The following is an 18,003-nucleotide window of genomic DNA, read 5'->3' on the forward strand; positions in this document are numbered from 1 at the left end:
AGAGGCAGGCCAAGTAAATGGATCCTTTGGGAGGGATAAATAAACATTACTTTATCTTGTTGTGCGTGTCCTATACCCCAGAGCCCCGCTCCAGCAGCACCACTTAATAGTGTAAAAAAAAGGGAGTAATTATGGCTGGCTGGGCCTGCTCACGCTCAGGACTGACCTTGTGCTGTTAGCAGCCCTCTGTATCAAAGCCGGGCCATCAGTATTCACAACCCATGAGCCACCTCCCAATCTATTACACCTTAAACACATCAAATTAGACCAGGGGGTCAACGAATGTGGCGTCAAACCAAAGCCAATCTAGAGGAATCAGGCACATGTAGAGTTGGTGGCCAAGTCCCTAATCTCATGTGACCTGCACCACACAGCACTGTTATTTTAGTACCACTGAGATACTATTATAGTTTTATATAGTTTTAGTATAGGGACCAATTTCTCACTATTAACTAGTTGTTTATTAGCAAGCCTATTATTAACATATTAGCTGTTTATTAGTACTTATAAAGCACATATTCTGCATGACCATATTTTACATCCCTAATCCTACCTAAACTTAACAACTACCTAACTAACTAGTAATAAGCCGCAAATTAGGAGTTTACTGAGGGAAAAGTCATAGTTAATGGTTTGTTGATAGCGAGAATTGAACTTTTAAATAAATTGCGACCCTTTTATATGTATACAGTATATTTTAAATAGTTGTTTTAGTGCATCAACTTAAACTAAATTAAAAATATTGTCTTGACAACTAGCTGATTTTTTTAATGACTATAATAACCCTGGCACACAGTCTGTTTTTTTTTCTTCTTCTTTTCATTGAGGCACACAGTTTAGTGATTTAGTAGAGTGTTTGACAGGAAGTGATATCATAGCTCTGCCTTTGTGATGTCAGAGTTAACATTTTGCAGGCACTCTAGGAATATAAATGGGTCATGGGTTAAACCACAGTTTCATGTTATTTTCAACTAGTCAGGCAAGGTTTCAAAATACATACTACCAATCAAACGTGTGCACACTCCTCATTCTTTATTATTATTATTGTCCACATTTTGTCCACATCAGTTCACCACATTCCGTTTTTCTCAAAAACAAACTGAGAATCATTCCCAGGCACAATTTGTATTTGAAAATAAAATAATAAATAAAATTAAATTAAATAAAATTAAATAAAATTAAATAAAATTAAATAAAATTAAAGTTTTTAAATCATGAAAAACATTAAGTCAAGTGTGTCCAAACTTTTGACTGGTAGTGTGGAAAAAATTCTTAACTTCACTTTTTCTCAACAACCAAACTGAGAATCATTCATTCCTTTTTGTATTTGAAAATAATAAAATAAAATAAAAAATAAAAAAATAATGCATTGTATTATTTTGCTATTTGAAGTAATAATATTTGACTACAAACTACTTTTTTAGTTTTAGATTAGATTAGCATTAAGTCAAGTGTGTCCAAACTTTTGAAAAATTTTAAATTCTTAACTTCAGTTATTCTCAAAAACAAACTGAGAATCATTCCATGGCACAATTTGTATTTTAAAAAAAAAAAAATAGTTTAAAAAATAAATTAAAATAAAATAATTTATTTGAAAAATAAAATTTATTTTATGTTTTATCAAAACAAAACAAAAAATAATATACTGTTATTTAAAGTGATTAATATTTAGCTACAAACTACTTTAGATCATGAAAAAGTCAAATTTGTGTCCAAACTTTTGACTGGTAGTGGGTAGTGATTTTATTTGCTTAATATCATCTGTAGCTTAATAAATAAACATGTCTTGAACAATTTTGTTACATTTTCTATTTAATTTTTATCTTGATGTAGATTTTACTCAGCATCAGGAGATTTCACATCAGACTTTCCCATTTAGCAGTCCCCTATCTCTCTATTTCTTCATTCATTCTTATCCCTCACTCCCTCACTCATCCCTCGTGTTAGTGTCCATTCCCCAGCTGGTGGGGAGAGGACAGATCTTCTGTCTCCTGTCAGTGGGGCTAAAGAGGGCAACAGTGTTTGATCTCAGTCCCTAATGAACCACATGGACATTGTCTGAATACCTTCCTCTGCAGTCCCACAGTCTAAACCTTGTGCTACCACACACACACACACAAACACAACCTCCATCACATACTGGAGCACTGCGCTGACCCACTAAAGGGCCCAGCAGACATGTGTTGCTAGTCGTCCCTCCTAATGCTGATGGGGACTATTACATTACTGCCTCATTGATGTCACTGATGATGAAGATATAAATATCCCCTTATAATGACAGATTACATGAAAATATAAATTGCTAGACATTTGAAACGGCATACTGAAGGTTCCCACGGTCATCTGCAAATATCAAGATCATTACAATTGTGATTTCCATTTCCAAATTCATAAAATTGTAATCCTGGAATATCGTTTTATTAATTTTTTATTGCTCAACTACTTAGAAATTGCTTTTGTAGTGTAATGTCTATTAAATTATTGTTAAAAATCAACATCATGTGCATTAGTTGAAAAATTCAGGGACCCTGTTTTTGCCATTTGCTTGTCAGTCAGAAAATGTGCAGTTTGCAAGGAAAAGTTAAATGCGTCCCATGGTGATTATCTTTCTCTGTCTGTCGTATTGGAACAGTCTGGTAATTTTCATTGAAACTGGGGCAGCATGTTGCTCACATATGCTCTCTGTGCTCTTAACCTTGGCTTGATTTGGACTCATTTTCCTGGGCTGATGATGAAGCTGAATGCATTAGGTGGGTCATGGCCAGGGTCACTTGTCAAATCTTTCCCACTGTTTGCAGCATAAGGGAGGTAGATCTGAATACACTCGTGGCCACGCTCCCCAGAGAGCCCGCTTAACGGCCGCCCATATTTTTTAACTGATTCCTTACCTTTTAATGAATAGGGTGGGATGGCCCACAAGCGAGCAGCCTCACTCTATTAGAGGTGCTGAATAAAGCAGGTAGGCAAAACAACTCGGTGAGATAGCTTCGGGGTCAGGTATGGGGGAAGTCCCTGAGGAAGCAGTTAGATGCTTGTTTGGTTATATTAGGATACTGAAGAACGTGCCGACTTTTTCAGCAACCCCACTTGAAAAAAAAAAAGACATATTAAGTCTTGTTTTCAGAGAAATCTAACAATTAATTGAGGTTGATACTTAAAACAAGAAAAAAATCCAATCATGTAAGAAAAATTGTGGGGGGTTTTCTTTGCCCGTTTGCATTTTTTTTCTCTTTAAACCTCACAAGATGGTTATATTTGTCTGAAAACAAACCTTAAAGGAGTAGTTCACTTCCAGAATTAAAATTTCCCCATGTCATCTAAGATGTTTATGTTATTTTTCTTTAGTTGAAAAGAAATTAGGGTTTTTGAGGAAAACATTTCAGGATTTTTCTCCATGTAGTGGATTTCAAGGGGAACGAATCGTTAGAAGGTCCAAATTGCAGTTTCAATGTTGCTTCAAAGTGCTCTACGCTGTAAAAAAAAAAAAAAAAAAAAAACACTATTTGTTGAGTTAACTTAAAATAATTTGTTACCCTGCAGCCTTAAAATTTAAGTTCGGTCAACTCAAATAGGTTTAGTCAACTTGAAATGTTAAGTTGTTCAACTTAGTGACAACTTAGATATTTGAGTGACTAAACCAAAAATTGGTTTGTTCAATTTAAAAGCTGGGTTTATTACTTATTTATTTAAGTTGAATCAACTCAAAATTTGTCATTTAGTACAACTTAACTAAACTTTTGTTGACTGAACTTAAAATTTTAAGGCAGCCAGGTAACAAATTATTTTAAGTTGACTCAACAAATTGTTTTTTACAGTGTACACAATCCCAGTCAAGAAATAAGAGTTTTATCTAGTGAAATGCTCTGTCATTTTCTAATTAAAATAACAATTTTAATCCTTTAAACCACACGTTTGTGACACAAACCATCTAACTCCTATGTGAATGACAACATTACAAACTTTGAAGCCAAGTATTTCAAAATTAGAGAAAGAAGTGCAAGATTTACTTTATGTATTTCATGAGGGAATGAACTATAATCCCATGAAGCACTGAAATGATGTAATAAAATAAACCACAATATAAAATGTGACCCTGGACCACAAAACCAGTCTTAAGTAGCACGGGTATATTTGTAGCAGTAACCAAAAATACATTGTATTATGAAAATTATTGATTTTTCTTTTATGCCAAAAATCATTTGGATATTAAGTAAAGATCATGTTCCATGATGATATTTTGTAAATGTCCTACCATAAATATATCAAAAATTAATTTTTGATTAGTAATATGCGTTGCTGAGAACTTAATTTGGACAACTTTAAAGGCGATTTTCTTAATATTTTGATTGTATTGCACCCTCGGGTTCCAGATTTTCAAATAGTTGTATCTCAGCCAAATATTGTCCTAACAAACCATACATCAATGGAAAGCGTATTTATTCAGCTTTCAGTTAATGTATAAATCTCAATTTAAAAAAAAAACCCTTATGACTGGTTTTGTGGACAAATTAACTTTTAGCCAATGATTATAATATACAATATATTTGTAGTTTTTTTACAAAATACGTTATTCACAGTGCTTCATCAGAGTTGGACATCCCCATTGAGTTCTTTCAGTGTGGTCTTTATTTCTGTTTTTGATTTTTGGACCTCTAGTCTTGATCTCTTGGAGGGTTATGGGTAGTGTAGTTGAAATCACACTGACTTTTGGCTTCACCAGAAGCATATGCAATCACTTAACAACCCCCAAGCTCATGGTAGGTCTTTTCTTGACAGATTTACATTTTCTCTCGGGAAAAAATGATGACTGATGAATAGAAAGTGACTTTTTACCTCAACTGCAGCCCAAATGTAACCAGCATGCATGTGTCAAGAATAGAACCAACACACAGGTATTCATTGAATGCCAAATTAGTTAATGTTCATCTTTAGAAAATGCAATCACATGGAAAGCAATAGCCCGATACGTTCAACAACACACTAACATGTACACCTTTAGTCCTGGACCTTGACAGGTTGGCAGAGAGAGAGAAAGAGAGAGAGAGACAGAACAAAAGGAACAGAGGTGGGAAGAGAGAGAGAGAGAAAGAGAGAGAGTGAGCAGGGTGATCCATCATGGTGAAGTCAGCTGTCCGGTGCTGCCTTCTCACAGGTCAGCCGATCGAAGGCACCACAGCCCTCACTTTATTACTGCTCGCCCAACAATAATTGAGTCACCACAAGGGGGAAGAGGCAGCCAAGGCTGCATGAGGTAAGAGGGTGTAGAGGTAGTGAACATGGGAAGGGTAAATGAGAAATAATTTCTTGGTGTACCTATATATGTCCGGCCAGTTGTCGAGACAAGGCTGGTGTTAGCAGATGGATTTTACCCTGATTTCCTCAAGTACTTCAGGTTGTACGCATCTCTCTCTCTCCCTCTTTCTCTCTATGTCTTCCCCTCCCTATTTCTGTCCCTCCTCCTCTCGTTCGAACACTCTCAGCGAGATATTAACAGCGTCGGCTACTGCGCCCAGCCACTCATTTCAGCACTATTGATTTTGCCCTTTATTGAGGCAATAACAGTTTGTTGACGGCACTTCTCTAAACTGCTGGACTCAATCACAGGTGAGGGCCAAGTGTGGAACACGGCAGGTTAACTTGTTTCTCTCAGTCCTTGAACAAGCGGGCTACTATGTTATCCAGCCCAGCAAATTTATTACGCAGCAATAGTTCAACAAGATGTTTTTTTTCTTTTTTGGTGATATTTTGAAAAAAATGAATCGTCACATCTGAAATGTATTATAATAACAGGAATTTTGCAAGAGCCATCAGACTGCTTGAGTATTGCTTAAAATCGAGTGTTGCATTGCATATACAGTTGAAGTCAAAAGTATACATACACCTTGCATTCAAAATGCATGTTATTTTTTATTTAATACTGACCTGAATGAGATGTTTACATACAGTCCACAAGAGAACATAGTAGTTGAATTTATAAAAATTACCCTGTTGTTGATTCTTAATACTGTGTTAATGCATTAAGAGTCAGGGGTGTAAACTTTTGAACGGAATGAGGATGTGTACATTTTTCTTATTTTGCCTAAATATCATATTTTTTCCATTTAGCACTGCCCTTCAGATGCTACAAATGATACTTACATGTTCACAAGAAGACAAAAATAAGTTAAATTTACACTGATCTTCAAATTCCAAAAGTTTTCATCCCCCGGCTTTTAATGCATTGTTTTTCTTTATGGAGCATCAGTGAGCGTTTAAACTTTCTGTAATAGATGCATACGAGTCCCTCAGTTGTCCTCAGTGTGAAAATATGAATCTCAAAATCATACAGTCATTGTTGGAAAGGGTTCAAATACACAAAAATGCTAAAAAAAAGAAAAGAAAAGAAAAAAAAGAATCTGTGGTGAATCTTTTGAACAGGTTCATTTTTATAAATTCAACTATTATTTTCTCTTGTAATAGTTATCATATAATAGACTATATGTAATAGTCTTTTATGTAAAATATATTGTTCAGGTCAGTACTAAATAAAAAATAACATGCATTTTGTGTGATCCCTCTTTATTTTGGTAAAATAATTAACATTTTGCAGATTCTACAAGGTGTATGTAAACTTTTGACTTAAGTGTGTATATATTGTATAGGGAATAATTTGAGTGAGAAACTACTAACTTAGTGGTGGAAACTGCATCCCACAATGCATCTGGCCCATATTCAGCACATCTAGGCTGCGGCCTTGTTTGGTCTCTCTCCATCGCTTCTGTTAGCGTTGTTTCCCACATTTTCCCTGTCACTTCACATCCACCTGATCCCCCTTGGCTGCCTCCACAGGGTCCAGAATTCAATCTGTGCTTCCTGGAAAAATCTCTTGCTTCTGAGTAACATTGCTGCGTGCTCTTTATACGTTGCTGGGAAATCCATAAGACCACTATAAAATATCTGAATATGGATCTAGTTAAACAAGTTTATCTAGACCCGCATTGCCAAACTCAAAGCAAGTAAAGTTAGAAATCACTGATCGAGACAACTTTAGTTTAAAAATAGTATTCGTTATATAAGCCATTGAGTCTTTGCGGAATTTTGGTGGTTGAGCTCCGCTGTCGTACTGTGCAGATGTGGACAGACAGGTTATTATTGACTTTCAGAGAGTAACCTTTGAGGCCCGGAGAGAATATGAATTATGCAATGAAGCCACATTAGTTAAAGAGCACAGTGACTGATATTTATGATGGGCAGATATTGATGGAAGGAAGACAAGGGGGAGGAGGGAGAGATTGGGAAAGGGAGACTAAGGATATTTGATTTTGCATTAGAGAAGGTGGGTGGATAAGGCTCCGTGTTAAGCAATAGATTTGAAAGAGCGAGCAAACTCAAATCTGCGAAAGTCAAAGAAGTGCGCATCAGCTGTGCTCAAACACATGTAACGGACATTCTGCTCTAATTCACACGTGATTTGCCACATCTACGCAATACGTTGGCCATGTTCACTCAATGCATTCTTGCATAAATCACAGTTTACCTCACGCAAAGGTAATTAACACACATTTTGTGTGAAGGAACCATATGTACCTTTAAAAGATAGTTCACCCAAAAATGAAAATTCTGTCATCAGTTACTCACCGTCATGTCGTTCCAAATCCATAAGACCTTCGTTTGTCTTCAGAATACAAATGAAGATGTTTTGGATGAAATCCGAGCTATCTGACCCTCCAAAGACAGCAAGGGTCCTACCACGTTCAAGGTCTTGAAAGGTACCAAGAACATCGATAAAACAGTCCATATGACATCAGTGGTTCAACCATAATTTTATGAAATTACGAGAATACTTTTTGTGCGCAAAAAAAAGTGCCCTTGGTACCTGTCTAAGCAGGGACAGAAAGCTCTCGGATTTCATCAAAAATATCTTAATTTGTGTTCCAAAGATGACTGAAGGCCTTACTGTAACATGAGAGTAATAATGACAGAATTTTCATTTTTGGGTGATCTCTTTAAAGTAATATAATTATTAACTATCATACATTATAACACCATAAACCATATTATTGATGAACCACTATACTTTAACACTGCCAGAATCTAACTCTGTCTTAGGGCTGTCATACATTTAGGATTATTACGGTAAAGACACTTTTCTATATGATTTAAACCTGACACATTGTTCTGGGAAGCGTCAGTTGTATTGACTCATGGTTGGAGTATCTAATCTCTTACATCAGCGACAAATGGTGTGTTTGAAACTGAAGATTAGATTATTGTCAGGATAGGGAAAGGCTCACTATATGATAGCCCTCATTTATCAAAATGGATTGCAGCCTTGGTGGGTATAAACAGCATGACATTACACACCAGTGTGGTCACTGTTTGAGCCAAGCATTTACAGTTATTGAAAACAGATAGAGGCATATGAGTTGGTGTGGTTAGCTTGCACAGATTATATGCACATCCCACTTGGATTGGGTTTGCGTTTGGTACACCCTATATGTGCTGTTCTTGTATTCTAGCAATTAGTTTTGGAATGCTTGCAATAAGGCTGTCGATGTAATTTTCAATGTGTGATTAATACTTTTAATAGTAATGATTAATAACATTTATAATCAGTATTAATATTTGTTATATGTGACCCTGGACCACAAAACCAGTCATAAGTAGCACGGGTATATTTGTAGCAATAGCCAAAAATACACTGTATGGGTCAAAATTATTGATTTTCTTTTATGTCAAAAATCATTAGGATATTAAGTAAAGATCATGTTCCATGAAGATATTTAGTAAATTTCCTACCGTAAATATATCAAAACTTAATTTTTGATTAGTAATATGCATTGCCAAGAACTTATTTTGGAAAACTTTAATACTGATTTTCTCAGTATCTTGATTTTTTTGCAACCTCAAATTCCAGATTTTCAAATACTTGTATCTCAGCCAAATATTGTCCTATCCTAACAAAAAATACTTCAATGGAAACGTTATTTTTCCAGCTTACAGATCTTGTATAAGTTTCAGTTTTGAAAAATTGACTGGTTTTGTGGTCCATGGTCACATATTTATAAATTGTGAAGAAAAAAAACACCTTTTTCAAAATGTAATTTTTCATCTTGACGATGTATTTTTAGATGATATAATATGGATAATATGAAAATAAAATAAAAGTGCATTGACTCCTGAATTATTCAGTGCTTTATTAATCTACTACAATGCAATGTCTTTAAATAATCTTCCTTTTTATTTAATTCATATTTTTAATCATTTGACTGCCTTTGTTTCCATGAGATGCTGTGAACACATAAAACCTATGTATTTTGTGACTGCACAACACACAAGTGTGAGGGACCTCAGTTAAGCTAATAAAACCAGAACCTCCACAAGACCAGCAGTGCATGAGGTCAGGGAAGCAGAGCAGGAAGTATGACATCATCACCGCGCTCGGTTCCGCATGAGCGACGCCGGTGACCCCGCTGGTATTATGGCTCTAATAGAACATTAGGAGATGATAAAATTGCAAATGAACAAGCACAGGAATAAATTTGTCATGTTTTTACAGGCCTGGCTTCCTTGTAAATGTGCAGACGCCATTGCCTTAACATTCCAGATGTGACCCGGGCCTTATTTCATTTTTTCAGCAGTCCCCTTCCTAATGAATGTATATCATATTACCAGCCACCATAATTTACACACAGGAACAGATTCGATGTCCGGCGCACATTAATGTGGAGGCTGGCCCTAACGGTGCTGCGCTGTGGGCTATTTGATATTATATTCTTCAAAACACTACGCCTGGGGTTGTTTGGTTGCACACATTCGCATTTATACGCGCTTATGTATTACTACGAATGTATATATACGTCTCAGCTTTCACGTTGATGGAAAACAAAGCTGGAAAACACCTGTCAGTGTGCTAAAGACACTCGGAATGGGAGATCGGGTCCTAGTAGCTCACGGCCGCGCTGAAGGAGCGGAGAAGGGGGGAGGACTGAGCGTGGGTTATGATGGCTCTGACTGATAGACAGCTATACAGACGCGCAGATCCAAGATCAGGTTTCTTTCCTGTTTACCGCTCCTGGCTCCCTGCTCGGCCCTTACTGGAAGCCCTGCTACTCGCCCAGGAAATGGGCTCTGCTTCCAGACACAGGGCCACCGCACACGGCCCGTGCTAATAGCATTTATTTGTTTATCTGGACAAACTTTTGGCCCCTTCCTTATTGGATTTGCCCTCTCAACAGATCTCTCCCCCACCCCCCAATATCGTAATGACGGGAGATCGATAGGTAAGGACGAGACCTTCTAACAAAGGAGAGCGAGCGCGAAAGGGAGGGAAGTAGAGGAGAGGCGTACTGGATAAATGACACAGTGCCGGTGCAGCAGGGGACCGAGCCATGGACTAATGCTTCCCATCCCTTATGTTCTTCCACCATCCCGCCAAGAAGAGGGTAAAGGAGAAGAGAGCCCGTCGGAGTCACACATCCATACTAAAGCACCACTTTAGGCCTCCCCAGGCTCCCGCGCTTCTCTCAATCACCCGGCCCAAGCCCGGGCGAACGGAGACGGGCGCCTCCCCCGCGAAGCACCCCTAACGAGGGGTTAACGCAGTGCCAGAGCTCCCATTATTGAGTAAATTTAGCACCTTGGACAGCGCACTAAAAATCTTTATTGCTTTGCTGACCCCCTCGTCATGTTCGTGTCTGTGTGTTGCATCTGGGGCCGCCGGGGGGGAGGCGGAGGGGGCTGATTGAAAGGCAATATGTCGGCTGGCAGGCAGGCACACATGCTCGGGGGCTTGTTCGCAGCGAGGGTTACACGCCGAGGGTGAGAACAATTTTCTGGTTGTCGCACTGCGAGCTTATTTCCTCAGCACCGGCACATTAACTTTTAAAAAGGGTTCCACTGGAGCTTCGGGGTTTAAAAAAAAAAAAAAATGAAGAGAAGAAGAGGGCTCGGAAGAAAGGAAATGAATACACAGTGTAAAGAACACTGTAAATAAATGTTTAATGTGTGAAAAGGATGGTAATAAATAGGTTTTCGGTTATGGAAGTGAAAGTCGATTACCTGGAAGGAAAATAGCGTTACTGTTGCCCCTGCCTCCTGCGGAGCAGTCGTTTGCATGTACTAACATGCATGTATTTGCTTTAAATGTGTTTGTATTCATGTATTATACATGGAATCTGTGGCAGCAGGAAGAACTAGATGATGCACAGGGGCTGTTAAGGTGTTTTCTAAGACGTATAGCCTCTGCAAATAGTAGGGGAGCTGTGGTCAAGGATATTGGCTAGCAATTCAAAGGTCGCATGTTCAAACCCTGTCAGGGGCGATCTATGAACTGAAGAGCCCCGTTAGCATTTTGCCCTTTAGCACAGCGCTTAACCTGATATTGTTCTAAAGGGACTGATCCTGGAGTAATTGTACTGTAAGTTTGCTTGTGCTTGTCGAGTAAGCAAATAGACTAGAAAAATTAAATGCAATGTTTTCTAAATGATTATCCATTATATTATCAGTTGTGAAGTAGATTAATCTAGTGATTAAGATTATGTTTTGTGCATTTGACATCAAAATGGACATATAAAGCTAAAGTGCCATCTTTCATCTTTTCTGTCTTATAGGAAGTGATTCTGAAGAGGGCAGCAGACCTGGTAGAAGCTCTGTATGGGATGCCACACAATAATCAGGTAAGATTCAAGTGAAGACAATAAGGCATCAAACCATAAACACTCAGACACACAGTGCCTCATTCAGTATCCATGCATATGCATGTATTTGTGCATAAAATATGTTTAGGTGCGTTTCAAGACAAATTATGATTTAAAAATAATTTAGGTCCAGTGTTGGGTAAATTACTTACGTAATTTTAGTTCATTAGTGCTTACAGATTACATGATGAAAACTGTCGTTAGTAACGTAATCTAAATTACTCATTTTGGGTAATGTATTCTGACTACTTTTTAGATTACTTTGGACCTAACTTGTTCTAAACTAACCATTCATAAATCAATAATACGTTTTATAATTGTTTGTTTCATACGTTTTTCCCTTCAAATTCAGAAGCATGGATTACAAAGTTATTTGCGTGACATTTGCACATCCATTCTATATTGTGAATATAGTCAAATCTAAATGCTATCTGGTTATGAGCATTACAAAATGTAGTATACTCTAATTTCGAGTACTTCATTTTTGTAATCTGATTATCTAATCCAGATTACATGTAATCAGTTACTATCCACCTCTGTTTAGGTCTTTATGTATTCTTAAATGTATTATAAATTTACTACAATGTTTTAGAATTTTTAGAAATCACATTCTAAAATGATCTTAGAAATAAATAATTTAAGTCCATTTTTAAAAATATTAATATTATTAAAAAGTGAATAACTCTATAAGGTATAAATTGTATATCCACCTTTTTCTTCCTGTATGAGTGGGCACGGCCATTTGTAAATTTTATGGGGCAGGCTTCTGGTCCCATCCATGTCCAGCTATTTTTAGCTGTACAAAACAGCTCGCTTTGCTGCTTGATATTGCAAATTGGTGTGTTTTACCATATTATTTTAATGTATTATCTTAATTATGAACACACTGGTTTGTAGTGCAAACAGGTTTACCATTTACTGCACATTGTTATTCTTCTCGTTATTTCCCTATATCAGGGAAGTCTCACCCATAGGCTTACTTCAGCGTTAAAGAAAAAGGTGGATACGTAAAAATAAAATCTTTCTACGAAAGTGCAAGAGTGAGAGTGCAAGCTGTATTGTTAGTGAAAGAGGCACATTGTGTTATAGGATCAGTGTAAATAATACCATGTTCCACATTTAAGTGGTTAAACTGAGCAGCACAGTTAAGCATTTGTTCCCAGTTAAGGCCATTTTAGAGCTTTAAGACCATAGAATCATTCTCTAATATTCCATAACATATTCCCTCAACATAAATCCCCCAATGTAATTCCTCCAGAGCTCTCTCTCATTGGTTTGAAGGACCACAAGGGCATCTTCAATGTTAGATCAGTTATGAACTGCGAGTGAGGGCATATGCTCATCGATTGCAGAGCTGAGCATGAGTGCAGTGATGCTGAATTATTTAGGCTGGGCAGTGGATGGAGCATGACTCCAGTCATCAACCCACTCAAAGAGCTCTCTCTCAGGAACCCCTGTCCCCCCCAACCTCCACACGGTCCTGTCATCTTTATGAGGGTGAATTATGAGACATTCATTTTCCATCAAAATATACAGCTCCCCTTCCCCAGCCCCCAAAAACTAGTGTTTTCTGCTCGAGCTGGACCGACTAGCAGATAAAAACATCTTTAACGATTATACTTAGATTTTGTTCTTTTAGTATGAAGATATATTGACTATTTCATGTGATCGTATTTGATCAGGTGTGCTTATCTAGCAACTCATAAGTTGCCCGTGCTTATAAAATACTATATAATAAGGTGTAGTGGGATTTGGGTTATGGTTATTTATTTAGTCAGACCATTATTATTTATATTGTATGATTATTTGAAATAGACTGAATTTCTTTTCAGGCAGCCAGCTTAATAATGTCCTTCTACTAATGGTATTGGTCCGTTTTTGTGTTGATCCTATCAGGAGATCATTCTGAAAAGAGCAGCGGATATCGCTGAGGCACTCTACAACGTCCCACGTGGACACAACCAGCTGCCAGGTCTGGCCAACAGCTCAGTCCACGCTGGCATGATGGGAGTCAACTCCTTCCACAGCCAACTTGCTGTCAATGTGTCCGAATCCACACAAGGAGCCAATCAGGGTAAGCAAAGATACCATCAATCTTAAATCAGAAGATATTTTGTCCATTCACTAAAAAAGTGACTATGAGAGTTTGTGTTTGTGTACAAAGAGAGACACCTGCTCTCTCTCTCAATCCAGTTTAACCAGGTGCTAAATGCACTAAAATATTTCTGCAATGTATTTAATAAATCATTGTCGATCTGACTCCTTTTTATGTAAGAGTGATTCTGTATAGTCCCAGTAAAGTGTGCCAGATCACGGTATTCAGTAGTCTGCAACGTCCTTCAAACCTGGCAAGTGGTTGAAAACTAGTGAGATGGACAGCATGCAGACAGATACAAGCGTTCAGCAATGCTCCCTGAACCTCCAGGCTCCTTTGCCTCAGCATTCCTTGGCCTCTGTGACAGTGAATGATTTGTGTTAAGTCAGCAGTAACGTATCAGTCGTCTGATGAAAGGGAGAATGAATAGTAAGCAGAGCAGAGATGAGCGCTGCCTTTGTACCAGACAGCGGGGACTCCTGGAGCGAGAACTTCCTGCTGCTTTCACCCATGTCAGCGTTTAATGTCCTGATGTATATTTATAGTCCATATCCTCCTCCTGTCCTCTCTGCTTCCGTGTGCTACGGACACACGGATCATTTTTAAGGAATAGTTCATCCAAAAATGAGATTTCTGTCATTATTCATTCAACCTCATGTCATTCCAAATGAGTGTGACTTTACTACTGTGCAAGAAAAAAGGAGATGTTTAGTAGAATGCTCACTTTGCTCTTTTTCATACAGTGAAAGTCAGTGTGTTTCTTTCCTATTTCTTTTCCTCATTCCTGTGCGTGTGTGTTCCAGGTTTCAGTCGAAACACAAGCAGCGTATCCCCTCACGGTTACGTACCTAGCACGACACCCCAGCAGAGTAGCTACAGTACCGTCTCTACCAGTATGAATGGATACGGCAACACAGGCATGACCACGCTGGGAGGATCGCCCAACTTCCTCAATGGCTCTGCTGCCAACTCTCCTTATGCCAGTGAGTTCTGATCCTCTCTATGTCTGTTTCTCTCTTTTTTCACATTTTTGATTCAGTTACACATAGATATGAGCATTTACACAAGTAAATTAAAAAAAAAAATTATATTTACACTACCAGTCAAAAAATTGTAATATTTTTAAATAAGTCTTTTCTGCTCACCAAGCCTGCATTTATTTGATTCAAAGTACAAGGTACAATTTTGAAATATTTTTGCTATTTAAAATAACTGTTTTCTTTTGGGTATATTTTAAAATGTAATTTATTCCTGTGATTTCAAAGCTGAATTTTTAGCATCATTACTCCAGTCACATGATCCTTCAGAAATCATTCTAATAATCTGATTTGCTGCTCAAAAAAAACTTTTATTTTTATTATTATTATGTTGAGTAGAATTTTTTTTTCTGGTTTCTTGATGAATAGAAATTTTAGAGAACTTCTGGGACGTTATAAATGTCTTTATCATCACTCTTGATCAATTTAAAGCATCCTTGCTAAATAAAAGCTTAGTTTCTATCAAAAAAAAAAAAAAAATTATACTGACTCCAAGCTTTTAAATGGTATAGTGTATAATGTTACAAAAGCTTTTTATTTCAGATAAATGCTGATCTTTAGATCTTTCTTTTCATCAAAGAATGCTGGAATAATCTACTAAACTGTTTTAAATATTGATAATATTAATAATAATTACAAAAAATGTTTCTTGAACAGCAAATCAGCATATTAGATTTCTGGATGATCATGTGACACTGAAGACTGAAATAATGATGCTAAAAATCTAGCTTTGATCACAGGAATAAATTGCATTTTAAAATATATTTAAATAGAGAACAGTTATTTTAAATAGTAAAAATATTTAAAAATTGTAAAAATAAATAAATAAACATTAAAGACATCAAAGGTTGTGTATATCTATATTACCGTTCAAAAATTTGGGGGCAGTTTTTTAAAGAAATTAATACTTTTATGCAACAACACATTCAGGACATTATACTAATTAAATGTGACGATAAATGTTGTTCTTTTGATGTTTCTGCTCATTAAATTACCATGAATTGTTTTCAACATTGATAATAACAAGAAATGTTTCCTGAGTACCAAACCAGCATATTAGAATGATTTCTGAAGGATCATGTGACACTGAAGACTGGAGTAATGATGCTGAAAATTCAGCTTGGTCATCACAGGAATAAATTACATTTTGAAATATATGCGAATAGAAAACTGTTATTTTAAATGATGATATTTCACAGTGTTACTGTTTTTTAATATATTTTTGATTTTCAGCATTGCTAACAGTAAGACATGTTTCTTGAGCAGCAAATCAACATATTTGAAGGCTTTCTAAAGGATCATACCACAGTATTTCACAATATTACATGCAGCAGTGGTGAGCATAAGAGACTTCTTCTTACTGACCCCAAATGTTTGAACTGTAATGCATGTAATTGCATTCTAAACATAAACTGTAGTAGCCTTAATGCATCTTACACCTATATCATATTCCGCCTAGACCACCAAGTAAGCTAGTCCTGCCACTGGAGCCTCTTCAAAAATATTAGGAGCCCCTTGGCTAGAGACATAAGTTACATCAGTAGTCATAGCTATTACTGTGTGTGTGTATGTGTGTGTGTGTCTTTAAGAGCAGAAATAAAACCCTGGCCACTCTTTTCTTCAGTCATGATCAGACGCTGTCTATAATGCTTAGCCATTCGTATAACACCAATCTTCTCACGCGGCTTCTAAATTAAAGCGTCTTAATTAAATCAATAAACTAATTGCAGGAGAAGCAATTCAACTTCGGTACTTTGATTCGGTGATGTTAACAAGTATTTTAACAGGCTCACTGACTCCACGCTGACACTTTCAATCAATGCGAGAGAGCGGGCTTTGTGGACTCCAATTTTCATTAATTGATTAGTTAGGCCTTCATAAATGGATTATGACACTATCAAGAGAATTTACTTGGGAAAGTGCCATAAAATTTAAGCGCAGAATAATAACAACAATAAAGGCAGAGCAGGATATAAGAGAGCAGCTGAAATACGACAGGAGTAATTGTAAAATCGTTGAGGGGGAAAATGCTCTTAGGGTATTAATAGACAAAAGGAGAGGCGGTAGAGATGGGACAGGGGAGGGACCTTCGCCAATGTTGTTCGGAGAGGAGTGGAGCTCCAGCATTGTGAACCTGCAGTCAAGGAATACTATAAAAGTAAATTATCTAACATTACATATACATTTAATTACCACACAGATTTTTTATGTTTTTTATAGAAGTCTCTTCTGCTCACCAAGCCTGCATTTATTTGATCCAAATTACAACAAAATAGCAACATTATAAAATGTTTTTACTATTTAAGTTTTCTGTTTTAATATATTGCTGCTCAAGAAATTATTATTATTATTATTTAAAACAGTTGTACATTTTTTTCAGGATATTAAAACTTTTATTTAGCAAGGATGCTTTAAATTGATCAGAAGTGATGATAAAGACATATAATAATAAAAAATGTTTTTTAAGAAGCAAATCAGAATATTAGAATGATTTCTGAAGGATCATGTGACTGGAGTAATGATGCTAAAAACTCAGCTTTAAAATCACAAGTATAAATTACATTATAAATTATATTAAAATAAAATACAGTTATTTTAAATAGTAAAAATATGTCAAAATTTCACTGTTTTTGCTGTCCTTTGGATCAAATAAATGCAGGCTTGGTGATCAGAAGAGACTTCTTGAAAAAACATTAAAAAACCTTTGACTGTTAGTGTATAAATATAATATAATAATAATTCTAGTAATAATAATAAATCTAATACAGTAGCATTGTGATCAGGCTGAAATATAACAGTATTTGGCTATACCATAAAATCCTGGGTGGTGTGTGCTACAGGTTTGTGTTCGGTCCCTGACGGCTCTGTACATTGTAGGACTGTAAGGTGTGCTCTGATCTACCCTAAACCATTTTCCCCTCTCTCGTTCATTCCCGCCCCCCAGTTGTTCCTTCCAGTCCCACCATGGCCTCCTCCACCAGTCTTCCCTCCAACTGCAGCAGTTCCTCAGGCATCTTCTCTTTCTCTCCGGCCAACATGGTGTCTGCAGTCAAACAGAAGAGCGCTTTTGCTCCCGTCGTGCGGCCCCAGGCCTCGCCACCCCCCACCTGCACCAGTGCCAATGGAAACGGCCTCCAAGGTGAGTGGAACAGCAGAATATAAAGCTTGACCTGTATATATACACACACACACC

The 18,003-nt window shown here is 36.9% G+C and overlaps 1 protein-coding gene across 6 annotated transcripts in view; it reads left to right on the forward strand.

Annotated features, from left to right (window-relative positions):
* ebf1a (EBF transcription factor 1a) overlaps positions 1–18,003 on the forward strand; it is a 158,437-nt gene that overhangs the window by 130,185 nt on the left and 10,249 nt on the right. For 5 of the 6 annotated variants that reach the window (XM_051127866.1, XM_051127869.1, XM_051127867.1 and 2 more), the window contains exons 12-15: positions 11,592–11,657; positions 13,575–13,752; positions 14,577–14,756; positions 17,755–17,949. In XM_051127866.1, the coding sequence (XP_050983823.1) occupies positions 11,592–11,657; positions 13,575–13,752; positions 14,577–14,756; positions 17,755–17,949 (619 nt within the window). The remainder of the gene's footprint in view (positions 1–11,591; positions 11,658–13,574; positions 13,753–14,576; positions 14,757–17,754; positions 17,950–18,003) is intronic. The other variant, XM_051127871.1, reaches the window with a different exon arrangement.

The sequence above is a fragment of the Labeo rohita genome, chromosome 14, assembly GCF_022985175.1.
Source record: "Labeo rohita strain BAU-BD-2019 chromosome 14, IGBB_LRoh.1.0, whole genome shotgun sequence".
NCBI lineage: Eukaryota > Metazoa > Chordata > Actinopteri > Cypriniformes > Cyprinidae > Labeo > Labeo rohita.